This window comes from Falco peregrinus, chromosome 5, assembly GCF_023634155.1.
Source record: "Falco peregrinus isolate bFalPer1 chromosome 5, bFalPer1.pri, whole genome shotgun sequence".
NCBI lineage: Eukaryota > Metazoa > Chordata > Aves > Falconiformes > Falconidae > Falco > Falco peregrinus.
The window spans coordinates 103533317-103551402 of record NC_073725.1 but is presented as its reverse complement, the minus strand read 5'-3'; the positions used below and the strand labels follow the sequence as shown (position 1 = coordinate 103551402).

Below are 18086 nucleotides of genomic sequence, written 5' to 3'. Positions count from 1 at the left end.
TTGAGCTGTGGAGCTGGGAACTTTTTCTGGGTATTCATTAACTGAGGTTTCTAGCTTACTGGAAGATAAGTGAACGTTGTCCCCATTTTAAAAGTGAGACTGTAATGCTTCAGGTTAGTATTTTCTATAATAGCTTTTGTTACTTCACTTTTTGGTTGTCCGGGTATGGTATATTTCTTCAGATGTGCTGATTACCCATACTTGAGCTTGAAATTTTGAATAATGAGTTCCGGAGCATCTCCGGACAGAGTGGTGAGCCAGCAGGCACTACTCAAAGTGTGGATTTGTCTGTGTCATTAACCGTGTACAGTGACCTGTAAAGTGCTAGCGGTCTTTTTGGCTGTTAAACTGGCCTCTCCTACAGGATAAGATGGGAAGAGAAGCTGTAAGTGTAGTGAAAGAATCCTGAACTAAAAATACAAATATCTTCAGAAAATGCTCTGGGAGTAATAATAATAAAGAAAAAGTATGGTGGTAAAATAAATTGCTGCTGATATAATTTTTCTTCCTCTCCCAAGTTTGCCTCTAGTATGGCAGTTTTTCTCCCTTCGATAAATAAATGCAAAGATGAGAATCGCTGCCAAAAACTGTCACATTTCTGGAACTTTCAGCCCCTGATTATTCACATTAAGCTTCCCCCCCCAGCAGTACAATATTCTGAATATGTACACCCACCATTCTGTCAGATCTGTGCAGTCTGCGTCTGGTTCATCTTCTGTGTCTTTGATGTGCTCCATAACGTAGGCAAAGAGAGGTCTGATAGTCTCTCTAAAAACCTGACAGTTTGTGTGACAATCTGTCCACGAATCCACAGGCTCCTTGTCAACCAAATGAGCCTTTGAATATCAGAGGTTTTCGGAACAGTGCTTGCAGCATTGCATATGCACTAAGGGGAGAGTACAACAGGCTTCCTTGTAACCTGAGAGATGTCTGCATTTTCCTTAATCATTCCAGGGACATCTCATCATTGCTTGTTGGCTGGTTCTCAGCCCTGCACATGTCGGGGTTATTTAGCATAGTTTGATTTACTGGAAACTGCACATGGAGAATAATTTGCATTTGAGGGTAGAGGAAAAACCCCAGGAGGGGGTGGAACTTTGCAGGTTTTGGTATGCTTCTGTTTTTAGTGGGTTTTGTTTGTTTCTTTTAGCGACTCTTCCTTGTAGTTCCCGTTACCCGTGCAAGTGCATGGATTTGATGCATTTTCTTCAGCGTTCTCCAGTCCTCTTGTGCATCCTGCTGTCTTGGGTCTCTTGTGTTCGGGTTTCTGCTGGGAATCCAGTGAACTGCATTCCTTAGCTACCTGTTCTGGAAAAGGATAGGGTCATGAATATAAATTAAATTTTTAAAACTGGGACAGGAACTGTTAACTGGCCCAGCTGCTGCAGTTTATAAATGGGGCTTAGGGATATTCTGAGCAGAGGAAGACAGGCGTTTCAGCTGCAGCGTGCCCGTCCGAGGTGGTGGGAGTTCTATTGCAGGCTCTGTCAAATACCAGCTTTGGCATGATGGCATCAAACCTTAGCTGTGATGTTCCTCCCTTCCTGAAATAAGCTCCTGTCATGGGCCTGACAGGGGAATGTACTTAGGATCTTTTTTAATGTATGACAAGTACTTGATCACTGCCAATTTTCTGTGGGTTGGTTTTTTGTGGGTTTTTTTTTTCTTTCTTTTCTTTTTTTTCTTATTTTTTTTTCCCCTTCTGAAGTGCTGGTCAGCCTGGTAGTGAAACTTTTAGCTGCATACCTTGGCAGCCTTGATATGCTGGCAATTTCCTTCTTTCTCTCTTCTCCCTTTCCCTTAGCACTGATTCTCTGCACGCCTGTCATTCTCTCTTGGACAATGCACAGTCAGTCATTAGAGGCAGCATCCTGTGATCTACAGGTTCATCCCGCTTGTGTGATGGATTGGCTGATAGGACCCAGGTATCGCTACAGGACTAGTTGTGCAGCTGCCCAGCACGGGCGCATGGATTTAGCAGGCATTGCCGTACCCTTAAGTCATGGGCACTACGTTATCTGTGCACGTCAGCCAGGTGTAGGACTCCTCTGAAGCAGATGCTGAAAATCCTTGATGTTTAATCAATGCTTGGGAAACCTGTTTACCTGCACTTGTCAGGTATAATTGATTGGGGCATTTACTGTGAATTCCTCACTTAAGACTTCTCCCTCCTATACTAAACTTCCAGCTAGGAGGAGAGTGGACCGATACTCCTCCAACAGTTTTAGTGTTCATTTGGGCCTTTCACATTGCTGTTGCTGTCTTTGTCAGAAAGCCTGAGTTGCCTGCTGGCATTTTATGGCCTTTCTTTTTGAAGGTGCTTTTACTTTCCAGAGTTGGTGTTTAAAGAATTACTAATGCTTTATTTGTAGTCTTTTGGAACAGTGTGCTTTAAAGCAACCTCATATAAATGCAGTGTTTAATTCTTTTTAATTCTTTCTGGTTTGTGGGTTTTTTTCTCCCCCCCCCCCCCCCCCCCCCCCCCCCCCCCCCCCCCCCCCCCCCCCCCCTTCTTCCCCTTGTAATCGCCTCTGTAGTAATAGCTTCTTTGTTGCTGCTGTCTTTGTGACTAGAAAATAACATGAGGCTTTTCTGCATGTTTCCAGTGAGGCACTTGCAGCTCTTTGGAGAAGTTCCTAATACCGTCTTCATGTGGAGTACCTGTTCTAGGTGGACTCTTCGGAGGGTACCTTCACAGAGACACTCTGACTCAGGCATGCGATCTTGGTCTGGGTCTGTAAACCTGTTTTCGCCCAGATGGGACCTGGTTCTCAGAAGTCCTGTGGTGTGTAGCTTCATTTAATTTGCTGTGTGCTTTAGGGGCTGTACCTTAACTTTTTTGTGCCTAACATGTTATCCTCAGGTTAAACTCTGCTGTGGTCCTGTTCCCCAGCTCTGCCTCCCACAAGTTTTGTGGAGATCGATTTTTTTTTTTTTTTTTTTTTTTTTTTTGGGGTGTGTGTGAGATTTTCTATTTGAGAAGCTGTCTAGGTATGCTACAGAATTAATATTTTGCTCTCAACTCAGGATAATATTGCAGTCATGAGAAGATCTGTTCAAACAGGAATATAATTCTGCCCATGACTAGTTTAACTTTCCTGTGTTGTTACTGTGGACATTGCTCTTTTTCTGTCTTCTCTGAATCTCAATCCAAAATTTATGATCTCACAGTTTATTGCCGAAGGAAAGAATAGAATGACACAAATTCAATGCTCTCATTTCATTATTGGTCTCAGCGGGAGGAGTGGATGAACCCACACATGAACAGCAAACAACAGAGCTGTGTTTAGAAGTTGGCTTTGGCTGAAAAAAAATCTTTTTTCTGTGTGAGCAAGCTGTTTGTAGCTGCTTGCATCTTTCCTCTATTACCTTTTAAGAAAAAAACCCCATATGAATTCGCATAAAAGCATTTTAACATGTGGCGTCTGTGCTCTCGTGGTATACTTTATAAGCATATTTCTCTTCCTTGTTAATTGGCTTCTATGTGTATGTGCATTTGTACTTGATAAGAAGGAAAAAATGTGAATGATCTCTTTTAGCTAAGTGCTACCTGATACTGACAAACAGGCTGAGCAGGAGCTCAAGAGGAGTGAGTTCAGGAGGTAGAGAGATTGCTTCCTGCAGCGTGTCCTGAAATTTCCAAACTCCCTGTTCTGGACCACAGTTGATAGCAATGATTGATCGTGTAGGTTAATTTTTAACAGATCCGAAGGGTTGTCCAGTGAACGGATCAGTTCAGCTCATCTGCCTCTGTACCTGTGGGAGGGGTGCAGGTAGATGGGGTAGTTTTTCAAATACGTTGGGAGCCATTTGCATGAGGCTCCTGAGTGATGAGAATGAAGGACCTGATGTATAGTGCACGTGAGCCAGTGACGCAGTGAGGTGTGGGGAACCTGTGTACCCGTGCTTCCCTTAGGCAGTGCTGTGAGCAAAGGTGGTTCCCAAAGCCTGCAGTAACCGACATTTTTCTGTAGCTTTCTGCTGTTCCTCGTGGCAGCAGTTGTGTCCAGGGCACATGTGTGTTACCAGTTCTCAAGTGCACGCAGGCAGGGGACAGTCGTGCAGCTTTATCAGGATGGTGTGAAGTCTTCTTTCTGGCTTCAGAAGCTGCTGGAAGCTGGATTTTGAACATCTACCAGTAGCCATTTGATACGTGAGAAGTAACTCCTGCTTCCCTTTCTGTTTCCTCTCCCCATTTTGCGGTGTTTCGTACTTGTGGGCCACACCATGTATTCCCCCTGCCATGCAGCATTGCCTCTCGTGCTCCTCTCAGCTCGAGTGGGGCTTGCAGCGGGAGGTTTGCTGGAAGCTGGTAAGTGCAGGCGTCAGGAGAGGGGATCGAAGCAACGTGCCTGTCAGGCGCGAGGCAGATTGTACCATCTAATCCCCCAGCTGTCGTCTGCAGCATTTGTCAAGGCCTCTGCTGGCCTGCTCTGTTTCATCAGAGGTATCACTAGCATTCATCTAGGCTGGCAGCATTTCAACAGCTGTTAATCCTCTTTGTATCTTTAAACACTGTGACCACTGACAAGCTTTTATACTCTGAGGTGTCAAAATATCTCAAGATAGCTGTGGTGATGGTGGTTGGGGTTTTGTTTTTAATCCAGACACCTTCTGATCTATTGACCCAGGCTGAACCTGATGGAGAAACGCGTGTCCCAGTGTCAGGTTTTTGCTGCTGCTGCTTGATGTTCGCAAAGGATTTTGCCTAAAACCTAATTAATTTCCGGTTCCTCATGCTCACGTTGCTTGGTTTTCTGTTTTACGTGTTACTGCAAGTAGTGCATGTTTCACTGAAGTTGTAAGGAATGTGGTTTAATGTCAATGTGAGAATGAGCTGGCAGGGTTTTCTCTTTATGCTTCAATTACTCTCCCTCCTGAAATAACCCTGAGAACTCAGTTTTCTGCTATATTGTTTCTTTCTTTGCGGTATGTTGTGGAAAGGGCCTGGGCAGCGTAGCGAGGTGTAGTAGTGAATGTTGGAGTTTCTCTGCTCGTTTACAGCCAAGGAGGAGTGGAAAATTAAAATTACTCCAAATTTAGCTCTGAGTTTTAAAATCTATTCCCTTCGGAAGCAGAATTTTTAGCGCAAGGGTGTTTTGGGAAGAGTGGAGAGCAAGGGTATAGCAGCAAATCTGTAGTAGAAAAGCAGCAGGGTAAAGGAAAGTGGTTCTGTTGGTCTTTAGGCTTTAGTTATGTATTTTTATAACTTCTCAGTGTTTTTATTATTTGCTACGTACCATCATTTAATAGCAGGGGAAAAATCTTTCAAACTAACATTTCTTTGTTTAGTTTGTTTGTCCTCTCTTGAGAGCTCTCACCCCATATGACAAAGCTCTGATGTTCTGAAGTTGGCTCCCCTAAGGCTCAGCTTTATTGAGAGAAGTGAAACATTTTAGGTGGTTCATTCATTCTTTCTGTGTCTCTTGTTATTTGAGCCCTTATGGTGTCCTTTGGTCATGTCTTTAAACTTATTTCTGCAACTAAGACTGCCAGGAGCTTTATTTAATAATAGTTGAGGTCTCATGTTCAACTTTTTCTTTGTGAGCTGCCATTTTATCTCAAGCATCAAATATTGTGAGAGTAAATTAAAAGCAGCATTGATGTCTTGTAATTTTGTGTCAAATGTTCTCTCTTCTGCTGTGCAACTGAATATTGTTTTATGAAGCTAAAGAACTTCACTGAGACTATGGGCAGCTCAGACTGTTTCAAGTGCAAATACCAAACCCTGATCCTGCTGAATAGCCCTGGTGTGTGGGCAGCTCTGCTGAAGTCACAGGAAGTGCATAGGTGGTTCCTGGTTTGGTTCCTTGTTTGCAACCTTATTATACAGTCCTAGATTTTTATAAGCCATTGGAACATTATTCCCTGCTGTGGTGTGGTGGGTAAAATACTGAAAATGAAGCACACCTTGCATCTGAAGTCATATAGATAAGGATACTTGGAAAATTATTTTCAGTAAGTAGGAGCCCTGGATCGCAGAACCTGCCATGTGCCCACGCTGAAAGGTCCATCTGTTGCCCATGTAGCCCATTTGCTGCTCACTTAGTGCTTAGGACAAAAGTGAACGAGACTTTCCCAGGGTAGGAAAGGGCCGAAAGGCCAAGGAAAACCTGTTTAACAAGTCTGCTTGTTGAACGAACTCGGGTTTAAATGGTAAAACTCTGTTTTTCTTACCTTGGGGAAGCATTTGAAGATAGTGACGCATAGCAATGGAAATACTGCTTCATTAGTTTGTAAGATTTTTGAGGGGGAGGCAGGAAGAAGGTGGCAGAGAGGTCTCGTCTAAAGGCAAGAGGCCCAGCTGAATCATATGCAAAGATGTTTCCTTCTCATTTTTAAAACTCAGCAGCTTTCACCTTCAGGCTGAAGGTCTTCTGTGCCCCTCCTTGAGCTTCCCATTGTGCCATGTGCCTTGTGGTTTCTTTGAGGCCAGGTCTCTCCTCCTTTCCCTCACTGAGATTCTAGCCTCTCCATTCAGGTTCTCACTTGCCTGCTTTTATCAGCTTTATGATCCAGAGCTATTTCATACCGGTTTCTTTCCCAGCTATTTTTGTCCGTGTTTGTAGTTGATGTTGTTGAAGATGAAGCAGACCATAGTTCTGTGTGGTTGAACTCTCTCTAATAAACTAGGCAAGGTTGCGCCGCAACCACTTTAATTGACAGTGCAACCAGCAAATGAATCTGTTGGCTATTTTCCCTTTCTTTAGGTGGGTTAAATGCCAACCTCATGCTGGGTCTCACGTACAACATATTTGTTCCGGTTTTCTTCTCTTGCTGCTGTTTCTGCAGAGTGCTGTAGGCTAATAGTATCTGACGGAGCTACTTCCTATTGCCTTGAAAAATGTTTAATTTTACTACGTTGCTTTCTCTCTTTCCCAGTTTCTCTCATTTTGATCTCTCAAAGCCAGTCCCTTTGAGAAATCAGACAGTATGAAATATGAAAATTGCTTGGGCAGTAATTGGAGAAACGGTGAGACTTATGAAGCCCATGGAGATAACACTTACGTCTACTTATTCACATTATTTAATTTTTAATGGCAAATGTAATTAATGAAGCACAGGTCTTGTGGTTACATGTGTGAATAAGTAACAGCAGGTAGTTGAAAGTCGTGAGATCTGTTTACAGGACAGAGAAAAAGGCTCCCTTAAGAGCTAAACTTTTCATTATAGGAAAGAGAAGAATGGGTTTAATAGCATAGAAGTTTGACCGTTATGTAACAAGTAAGTAAATGAAAACATTAATGAGAATTTGCTGGCCAAATGCATTTTGAAGTGGTTACTCCTCCAAGATTTCTCAGTTTAAGTCTGTCTCCTAGGTCAAAGTTTGCAATAGCAAAGTCTGTTCTGTGGTTTTTTTGGTATGTGACATAAATTCAGGCACCAGAGATAAAACGCTTAAATATAGCACCTTGAAGCCTAGGCTCTGAAAACCTGTATAAAGCTTCCAATTAGCTAAGCTTCACACAGCTTCAGTGATACAGGCAGCTGTTATCCCTCGCCTGCAGATGGAAAATGGTGACTTGCCCAAGATTGCACAAGTGGCAGAACCACTAACAGAACCTGAGTTATATCTTGTCCTTTTCTTTTTCTAACCACTGAACAATATGTGTTGTCTCATCATGCGCAGGACCACAGCTGCATTTATGGGAAAATAAAAGAAGAAGGGCAAGAATAGTATTCTATAAAAAATGACCAGATCTGGGGAGAGACAAGATAGCAGCTAGAACCGGCCCTCAATGAATAGCTGTTTTCACTTTCGATACCATTTTGTCACTTATGTGATTGATTAGTGCATATTTTCTGCATGTGCCTTTTCAGACTAAGGGCCTTGCAGATGAGCTTGGAGTGAGGCAATTGCAGGGTAAAGTCCAGAGGCTTTGCCTAAAGCGGCTTTATCAGCAGTTTAGCAACACAAGACCTTGCAGTGCAGTCGCCGGGGGTGTGCACCCGTTCCCTTCTGCTGTTCGTGCTTGGGAGGCTTGTAAGTGCAGCCGAGAGGAGGAATTCGTCCTCTGTGTTCAGCAGCTGAGCAGTTGTGAGCTAAAACTCTTTCTGTGCAAGCACAGGAGAGTCTAGTACAAACCTCTTAAGCCCTGCAGCAAGACACTCAAGTCTGTTTGGCAGTGCCTTAACTGATACCTGATATGCCTCCCGACGTTGTTAAAAGGGAAACAGGCTGCATAATTTTCTTTTAAAGAATAAGTAACATAAGTAGAAGCACTGAAATGTAAAATGGATTTTCCAGTGCTAGCAGCCAATTTTGATACTTGCGTGTCAGTAACTTACAAGATCCTTCACAGCAATTAATGAAAAAAGAGAACAAAACACAACCAAATTCAAAATAACTCAGTGCTGGAAACACCTTACTTTCGTGGTTACATGGAGTAATTAAAGCTGATGGTTGTTAGCGACCTTTACCCCTCTTTCCCTTCACATGTGGGAACAGAGGACATGTTGTGGCCTTGATGCATTTTGCTGAAAGTAAAATGAAATTTTAAGCATTTTTTATGTTCTTTGAACTGAATATACTGTTTGTTGTTGGAAAGCGTTATTAATTATAAAAGCTAACTTTATCATGGGATAAGATCTGAGATGCCTTTAAGTTTTAGAGCTGAGCATTATATTCTTTGTTTCAGAATGCAGAGATCTACAAGCTGACATCCGAGCAGTACCAGGAGGCAGCCACCAAGGCAGAGGAGTGGATAAAGTGAGGAGCCATTTTTGTTGTTTGTTTGGTTGGTTTTGTTTGTTTTTTTTTTTCAGCAGTTCCAGTTGCATTTCATAACACTGTGTGTAGCCTCTGGATATTCCTGTAAACAGAGTGCGAAGTTACCTCCTGTCAGGTATTTAGAAGGCTGAGAAGCTGCAAGCCAGCATCCTCTCTTTCTTTGCTAAGCTTGACAGAATTGAGTCTAAAGTTGTTAGATCTTGCAAGGGAGAATGAGGGAAAAGACATGGACTTAGAAAATTCAAATTAAATCAGAATATTTACTAGGGTTTTCAAAATGGCAATGGAACAAGTTTAATCTGTTCACACTTTGACCCAAGGTATTTAACTTACACATCACAGCATTGGGTTAGTGCATGGGAGCAGAAAGAATGGCACCACTTCTGAAGTTTTCATTGTCCAGGGAAGAAAAAGGTAAACAGTCTAAATCTTAGCCCTGTAAATTTCATTCAAAATAGAGTTGTAATTATCATGAATGTTTTCTTAGAATGGGTGCACTGATTTTTCTGGCCTTTTTTATTGGCCTTGGCACAATTAGCAGACCTTTAATGTTGTCTTTTTATTGTGAGCATATTTAGTGTCTAAATTCCGTTTGTGTTTGCTGGTAGCATTATATAGCTTATTGTTCCACATGCACTAACAGCTGCCCAGGAAAAAATATTTTCTATAATTCTTTAATATTAATGAGTCTAAAGCAATTACACTGTTAAGAGCAGCACTCGGATCTCAGTTGGGTAAACAGTTGGCCAACATGCAGTAAACTAGAGTAGCAACATATGTAGTCCAGTTGGGTCCGGTCCAGACTGTATGATACTTAATTGCATAAATAGATAATATAGTAGTGATGAATATGTTAGTGGGGTGTGCAGTATATTGTGCTGTCTTTATTTAAAATTATGTTTGGCTGCCAAAGCATCACATAACCTGTTGTAGTTTCACATTTTTGTTTGGACAGTCAAGCAATAAGTTGCTAAAGAAGCCAAAACAAGGCAGCTAACACATTGTGTGCATTTTCATGCTGTTTTCCATAGTAGAATTCTAAATTCTGTTTTTAAATAAAATTTTAAAAATTCATAGGACATAAAGTTTTGACAGTCTTTGATCAATCTTTTCTTGGATTTGCTTCTGCAGATGTACGATCAGTTGTTGGGAACACATGTAGCAATGATTTATCCTTGCGACTTTGTAAAGGAAGAGATTGTGACCTTGGATTATGTTCTTTACTTGCTATTGCAGACTGTAGCTAACCTGTTTTTTATAGTAGTCTTAAGTTTGGTTCCTGAGGTTTCAGTTTCATTTGGTCTCTTCTGGTTCTTGTGGAGATAAAGACTGGTAACGTAGGAAATTCAGGAATGCAACCATTTCTCATAAAGGTTAGTGGCTGAGACCAACACAAATGCTAATGACGTCTTTCTTTCAAGCTTCGGAAAATGTGTTTATGGTTTCTTAGGGAACTCCTATTCTTTGAGCCTTTGTCATCTGCCAGTCCCTGGCTTCTGGCTTTATTGTACAATGCTCTTCTATTTGATGGCAATATGAACTTGAGCCATTACAAAGGGACAGATTCCTTGGGCTGTATTCCTTGCAGCTGAAAGACACCTGCCCTGGTGTGAATTTTGTATGAAAAGGTAATGTGGCTGGGAGGTGTCTTGTGAAAGGATAAGCTGTGTGGCACTAGTGAAACTGAGGGAGAAGGTGAACATCATGCTCTATATTTTTTTGTAGTAGAAATTGCCAGCAATAGCCAGGATTGCACTGAGCTGTGTGTTGGAGTGCGTGATCTGGGATTGATAATGCCCTTTGATAATTGTACATGCGGGAAGAGTCATTGCTTTACCTCATCAGCCTGCAGTGTATGCGTCTCTTACACAGTGTGTAGTGATCTATCTTGGGATTGTTGCCTTGGGGTGCAACACGCTGTGCAAATGCTCTTAAAAGGAGTCCACATGCCTCACATGTGGGTCACGATAAGGCTGGGACGGGGTCGGGGAAACTTCCTTTGTACATTGGCGTTCATGCTTAATTAGTAGGACTTGAAGTCTGCATGTTGTGAGGTCCTCTTGTTAGTCATTGTGCATTCTAGTCTTTCATTCTTTGCTTACAGCCTGTTTATGGTAATAAATTACAAGATCCTGTGACTTTAGTGGAAAGAATAGTTTGCTCATTCTGTTTTGTGCTTTCATATTAGAGATATAAGCACAGGAAGTGCTAAGATAGGTAAGACTGATTTATGCAGATCTAGTAGCTTGGTTGGCAGGAATAAACTGACACTCCAGCAAAATTACATGAACTGGAATATAGCCAAAGTATGAATGAAGCACAGGTCTGCTTGTTTCCAGTGTGTGCTGGTTTTGGCTGGGATAATTTTTTTGGCTGAGTTAATTTTCTTCATAGTAGCTGGTATGGGGCTATGCTTGGGATTTGTGCTGAAAACAGTGTTGATAACAGGGATGTTTTAGTTATTGCTAACCTGCGCTTACACAGAGCCAAGGGCTTCTCTGCTTCTCACTCCATCCCGGCAGCGAGGGGGCTGGGGGGACACAGCTGGGACAGCTGACCTCCACTGACCATAAGGGGTATCCTGTACCATATAGCATCATGCCCAGCATATAGAGCTCAGGGAAGAAGGCGGCAGGCAGTGAGGACATTCAGAGTGATGGCATTTGTCTTCACAAGTAACTGTTATGCGTGCTGGAGCCCGGCTTTCCTGGAGATGGCTCAACACCTGCCTGCCGATGGGAACTGGTGAATTAATTCCTTGTTTTGCTTTGCTTGCGTGCGCGGCTTTTGCTTTACCTATTAAACTGTCTTTACCTCAACCCACGAGTTTTCTCACTTTTACTCCTCTGGTTCTTTGCCCCATACTGCTGTGGGAGAGTGAGCAAGTGGCTGCGTGGGGCTTAGCGGCCGGCTGGGGTTAAACCACAACACAGTACCGGACTATGACAGCTCCTGTAACGAAAGGAAACCAGAAGTGACACTTCCTCAGTCTGCAGAGGAGACTACATCTCCTTCCCATAGTGTCTCTTCCCTAGCTTATATTATCTGTTTCACTTTGAAGTCTTTGACCTGCCCTGGCACTTGTGCCTTGTGACCAACGTACCCTGTATTTGTTGTTTTCTGCCACTGTATATCAGTACAGCTGATGGAGGAAGAGGGGAACAGGGCTGAGGCTGTTTCCGCAGTGCGTACCCTGGTTTTTGCAGTCCACACGGAGGCAGTGATAAGAAGTATCTGAAAGAAAAACCTAGTGTTTCCTTGGCATTTATTGACTTTTGTAATTCCATTATCAACACCTACAGCCCTGCATAAGTGGTGAAGAGTTCCACAGGCTATTTCCTCTCCTTAGTGATAATCAAGCGTTGCAGAATTTAGGAATATTGTACAATCTTTCCACCAGTGACCCTTCACAGCAGATCTGCGAGTTAGGAAAGTTTACTTTCCTATCTCCCTTTGTATAGAAACAGCAGTGAAGTACTTAGAGCTGAACTTTATATTAAATCACCGACATAGTCATTAGCTTTTGGTTTCTACTTCAAGGTAGGATGCTAAGCTTAGTGCCTGCATGGCCTGACTTGTGCGGTGATCTTTGTTCCTCATCTCTCCACCTGAACCTAGCCTGTTTCTGTCTCCTTGTTCCTCCTACCATGGTGTCTCCTTCTTCTTTGTTCTGGGCTCTGTCCAACCTGCTTCTTTCTCCCAGGAAGAAGATCCTAGCAACAAGAAACCACGGAGCACAGCTTTCAGCACCTTAAGCAACTTGCCCTTGTTGCTTACATGCTGTGGTGAATTGGACAGTTGCCACGGACATATTGTCTCAATGATGTTGTTATAATTGGTGCATTATGATTTTTCTCTTTTGTTAACCAACAGAATTAAAGTCTGGGGACTTGGAACTTTTTCCCTCTTCCTTCCCTGTTTAGTGAACTGTGCACATCAGTAGCCACCCACAAAGGAAACAGCGTGTAAATAAAAAGCTAGTGCTCCCCGCCCTTCACTTCGTTCCACGTCCTTTTCTCAGTGTTCATAGAGCCATGACTCAGACTGGGTTTAGAGAAGACAACTTGCTAATCCCCTCCCTGCTACAGAGAATAAAATGGCATTTCATTCCAAGCTCGATTAATGCGCTCGCTCCGGGGATAAAGCAGCACTCCCAAAAGGCAGTAGCCAGATTTTTTTTCTGTTGCGTTGTCTTTGTCTTCTTTTGAGTGTTACATTTAGATTAGCTTCTGAGGATTAAATGTTATTACAGTCCCTGAATCTGTTAAGGGGAAGGAAAAAACCATCAGTAAAGAGGTTATAGCTTAGTGCAGGCACTCTAGATTTAGCCTCAAAATGGTATTTTTTTAAAAAATTTGATTTATTTTCTTTTGTGACAGTTGTCTTATCACGTTTTTATTTTATTTTTGTAGTTGTTGTATTTGGATGCAAGAATTGGCATGAATGGGGGTGTGACTCTCTGAAAGGTAAAGCTGCAGGAGTAGGGTGAGGGGATTAGGAAGCTGTTAAAAGATAAAATTGTTCTGAAGCTGAGTTTCCCTCTGAGATCTCCTTATAGTTTGCAGACCTGTTTCTGAAGCTGCTTACCGATGGCTGTGCTGCTTTGCATGTTGTGCTGAGAGGACTGCGTATGCTCTGCGCTGTTCTCAAGGAGTGCATAAAGAATGTCAGTATCTTATCCTGATAGAGATCAGCCTTGAATCCAAGGCAGCTTTCCAACAGAGAAACTGCTGAAGAGATTTACTCCATATGGAACTTAGTATCTAAGAGTTCCATTTAATGGTCCTAAGATCTTTAAACTTAATGGACATGCGTATTTAAGGTGATTATGTTAGAGAAACTGGCAAGTAGTAAGTATCCTCCTGGGCTGAACATGGAGGAGAGAACCACACTGACTCAGTGGGGATAGGGGGGAAAGTTCATAGATGGACTGTCTGCTGGGAACAGGGAATTTATAGCTTGCTTTCAGTGCTCATGGAAATGAAAGCTTTATTGAATTGCACAAGATTTTATGAGGCTGATGGCCCCACAATTAAATGGCAAGACTAACTGGTACCTGGAGGAACCACCTTTTCTTTTTTCCTTCTTTTCTTTTTCCTTGTTTTTGTAGATCTGGAAAGCTTATAAAAGTTATGTGGCGATACTTGAGTTTATTAATTTTGAAATCTACTATGAGGCCTCGGGTATTTCAACAGAGGGTTGTGCCCAGAAATCGAGCTCTGAAGTAGTAATTACGTGGGCAGTCATGAAGCCCAAGGAGAAGAAGGGTAAAGGCATCATAGTTTTCAAAGAAAATTGCTCTGGGATTTCTCCTATAATTCGATTAGATAAATGATTAATTCAGTCTTTAAATTAAGAGCCTCTGCAATAGCGATTTAAGAGTTAAGAGGAATAAAAGACTGATTACGGCTGGGAGCTTATCCCCAGCCTTATCTCAGTACAGTGCTTTTGTGCCCTGCAATGGTGGTTCTTCACAAAAAATGGTTTGGCTCCATCCCAGTCTTGTTCTTCCCCCAGTGCTTGGTTTGTGTTTGTTGTTCCTCCTTCCATCTGCACTGAGTGTGTTTCATGTAATCTTTATTTAAAAGAGATGAGTTATTAGTCAAAGCTTTGCTGTTTCTCACGTTTACAAAGTTACTCTTAATAGTAAATTGGATTATTGCTCTAAGAGACTATAAGCCATGAGTTTCCCCAAAGTTACTTCTAAAGAGGGTAAAAGAGTAGACAGGTGAATTTTGACTTTGTGACGTTTTACATGATGTGAATTTTACTGAAAGAAATACTTCCCGATCATTTTCAGTTCTGTTTCAAAAAGTTCCTCACTCATTTACGTTAGCATGTAAACATCTTATTTACGAATTTTGGAGGGCCTGTTAAGTAACTGTATCAGTGCACTGACTTCCAAGCAAAGTATGTTCCCCTAGTGCTTTAGGAATATGGTATGTGGAAATAAAGTCGAATGTGTGTAACGGATTTGTGTAAATGTTCCAGTTGAGCCAGGTTATTCTTTTTTGAACTAAATTTTAAATCTTGAAAATTTATTAGATTGTATACTTTATGCAAGCTGTGCCATCTTCTTTCTGAAGTTCAGTTCTTGGGGGTTACTAAAATGCTGGTCCTAAACAGAACTTTCTTTTTGCCTAGTTAGTAAAATTATGTTCTAATCTAGTGTTCACAGTATTGTCTTTCCTCTCATGCATGATGAGGGATGACAAATAAATCAGTCCAATGAACTGAGGTCGCAGTTCTGTTAGTGCTGAAAAACAGGTGTAAAATATTAATATATCTTTTCAAAATTGCAAGAGCGTTTCTTCAAAGGTATATTGGTAGAACTTGGGAATTTATAAAATAAGGCCTGAATAGTGAAGACTGGAGTAGCAAAGGAAGAAGTACCAAAGACTCCATGTAGTTTGTTTGGGATGTTTCTATTGCTATCGATTTTTACATGGAAAGCACTTGTATTCTGTAGTACTGTTGCCATTATAAAACCTTTAGATCAGGGTTTGTTGGCAGGCCAAATCCAGATTGTTTTCAAAAGCATGGATATTTTGTGCAGCTGTTAAAACAAACCTCAGACATACTTTGTGCATCAGAGTATGTGAAATATTTCAGTTCAAAGCTTTTTGTCATGGAGAATGCAATGAAAATAGGAGCTGATCTCTGATCCTCAGATTGGGAATGAAATATTCCACTGTGCATCATGGTGGAAGCAAGGTTTCTTCAGGGTTCCTAGTGGTTTAGTGTTGATTTAGACGTAATGACAGATCCACGCCAAAATCCAGAACTTCTTGTGTCTTTGATCCCTCCTCCCCTTAGCTTGAGTTGGGAAAGAAGTAATGAATATTAATTAGTGACCCATCTGAGCTTATTTGTGCTGTGTTTTTCTGCCTCCATCTTCCAGTGGGTGTGCTGGTGGTAGTGGCACAGGGTTGATTTCTAGAGGACTGAGGTTAAAGTTGTCTGGGGAAGCTTTCCAAAAAGAGTGGTAAATTAAAGATGTCAGAAGTAATAATGCCTGAGAAACCACTTGTTACCAGTGAATTAATGACTTGTTTGCTAATTAGAAGCCTAAGGCAAAGATGAGGTAACAGTCCTAACAATCTGGTCATTAATTCAGTAGCAACTGATTTCAAGGGCAGTGTTGCTATTTTGAACAGTAATTGTGTTTCTGATTCTGGATTACGACACTTCACACAGTGCATTTTACTTACTGTTGAGTTGGTCTCCTCCCAGAGTGATGGAGGCATAATAGGATGGGCCAAACACAAGTACCAGTGGGGGAAATTTGAGGAGAGTAATAGTTTGTTCTGTAGGTCAGAGCTTCTGTATCTCCTCCTTCTGGGGAAATAAGGACTGTGGCAGGACAGCTGTTGACATCTTCCATCACGGTGATCCATCTGTACAGAGGAAGTTGGTGGTGTTTGTTGTTGGCTGAGGAGGGATTGAGGTCCTTTCTTCCCTTTCAAAGGCAGAGAAAAATCATCTCTGCCATCAGACCAGGCTTCAATGACGTTATTTTTCACTTACTTGGTGTGATTTTAATAGTTCATGATGTTACTCTGACTAAATAGGTGTCTAGGCTATGGGGTCCCATCAGCTTTTGTGGTCTCAAGATCAGGTTGTATCAGCCTACTGTGAGAGGACCTTGCTGGGACTGGGTCTTCCTTCCTATCCTTTTATTTCCCTTGTTAGTCCTGGAAGTGTCTCTTGCCTGCCTGTCTGGGACATACACATACCACGCCAACAAAAGTTGTAAGTAATTTGGATTGAAAAAGTGGCGTTTGGAAGACAGGATCACTTGCTTGTTCAGGTATGAATATTGTTTCTTCAGAGAGAACTTCTTAGCACTGTGCTGACCGTGAGTGCCACTAACAGCACGGTGGAGCATCTTCAAGTAGGCATAGGTCTCATTAACTCACCCTAGACATTTGATATGCTCATCTTCAAATGTAAACCCATCTTATCTACATTATTTTCTATAAGGATTTTTTCAATTCTCTAAGGACTTTTTGAAATTATAATACTTATTTAAAAAAAAAAAAAAGAAAAATAATCATAACTTTCCCCCAAAACCAGGCTTTAAGACTTTGTGTGTGTTCTTTGAAAGCTCCATTATTGATGTTCTTTGGGGGATGAGTAGCTGCTTAATGGGGATCTTTCTGAGTCCGTCCTCAACAAATTGCACAGCATGGTAAAAGGGGACACAGTGGTTTTGAATATTAGAGCATGTGGGCAGAATCAAGGGTTGGTGGTTTTTTTGGTTTGTTTTTTTTTTTTTTAATAAAGTGAATATGAAGAGCTTCATATCCCACCTGAACTTTAATGCTGGCAGCTTCATTCTCCTCTCGGAATTTCTTTCTGCATATTTAGCAGGATATGCCACTCTGTCAGTTCAGGATATACTAATGGACTCATATTTTTGTCCGTCACTGTTACTCCTTTGTGTAGTCTGGTGTAAATTGTAGGGACCTAGTACAGTGCTTAGTGACACTTCAGAAAAGTAACTGCTGTTAAAATGAGTGGTCAGGGTTTTCTTTTAAAAAAAAACCCAATTCGTTAGTCTTGACATCATTACGAGATCATCTCACATAGGAAAAAATTTACTGAACCTGCCTGTCTCTCATGCCTTGCAGTTATATGAAATCAGTGTATCACATCTTCAGTTACCTTCTTTAGAATACTTTTGGGGGAGGGGGTTTAATAGATCAACAGAAAATACGGGCCCAGGACTCTCCCAGCAGGCGGTTTCCCAGCTAACTCCCAGACAACGTAGCACTACCACAACCCGTATATTCTTGGGGCCAGTGCTGCATGCATTCTGTAAGCTGCATGCATTCCCTTCCTGACCTGAGATCTTAACCAGTTTTAGATGTTTTTTATCTGAAGAAAGAAAATCCTTATACGGGTCACTTGTTGGGCTGTTTGTTGTTTTCAGATTCAGTTATTGCTTGCTATATTGCTTTTCTGCCTTGTGGGAGCTGAGCCAGCTTCCTTTCTGATTCAGAGAACTCCTTCCAGCAACAAGATTCTGACTCATTTCTGCTTGGCTTCCAGAGACCATTTTGCTGCTAACTTTAGGCTCTTCATCTTTGCTAGTCAACTTTCAGTAGCTTGGCATCTTTGGAAAAAATGGTGCATGGCTTTGTGGGCAGGAGGTCCATTTCTGTTAAGTTCTGTATCTCTTGGCAAGTGAAGGAAGTGGCCGTAGTTTTCCTTTCATCTTCCAAACTGGCAGTTCCTCATAACTTGGTATTCTACCATCATAATCAGTAAAGAATTTACATCCAAATGTATATTGGAATTATCCACTTGTGGGGAAAAGTCTCTCATTATTCCAAACCACTTGCCATCTGCC

At 41.7% G+C, this 18086-nt stretch overlaps 1 protein-coding gene and 1 long non-coding RNA gene across 10 annotated transcripts in view; one reads left to right on the top strand and one right to left on the bottom strand.

Moving 5' to 3' along the window:
- Window positions 1–18086, top strand: part of CHCHD6 (coiled-coil-helix-coiled-coil-helix domain containing 6) — a 115978-nt gene that overhangs the window by 52752 nt on the left and 45140 nt on the right. For all 9 annotated transcript variants that reach the window (XR_008747154.1, XR_008747153.1, XM_055803499.1 and 6 more), the window contains one exon: window positions 8640–8710. Coding sequence is in view for 7 of the 9 variants with exons in the window: in XM_055803499.1 (XP_055659474.1) it covers window positions 8640–8710 (71 nt within the window). In the remaining 2 variants the exon portion in view is untranslated. The remainder of the gene's footprint in view (window positions 1–8639; window positions 8711–18086) is intronic.
- The window catches only part of LOC129784427 (uncharacterized), a 40669-nt gene that overhangs the window by 6858 nt on the left and 15725 nt on the right, over window positions 1–18086 (bottom strand). The window contains exon 2 of the long non-coding RNA XR_008747155.1: window positions 676–1308. This is a non-coding gene — a long non-coding RNA (uncharacterized LOC129784427). The remainder of the gene's footprint in view (window positions 1–675; window positions 1309–18086) is intronic.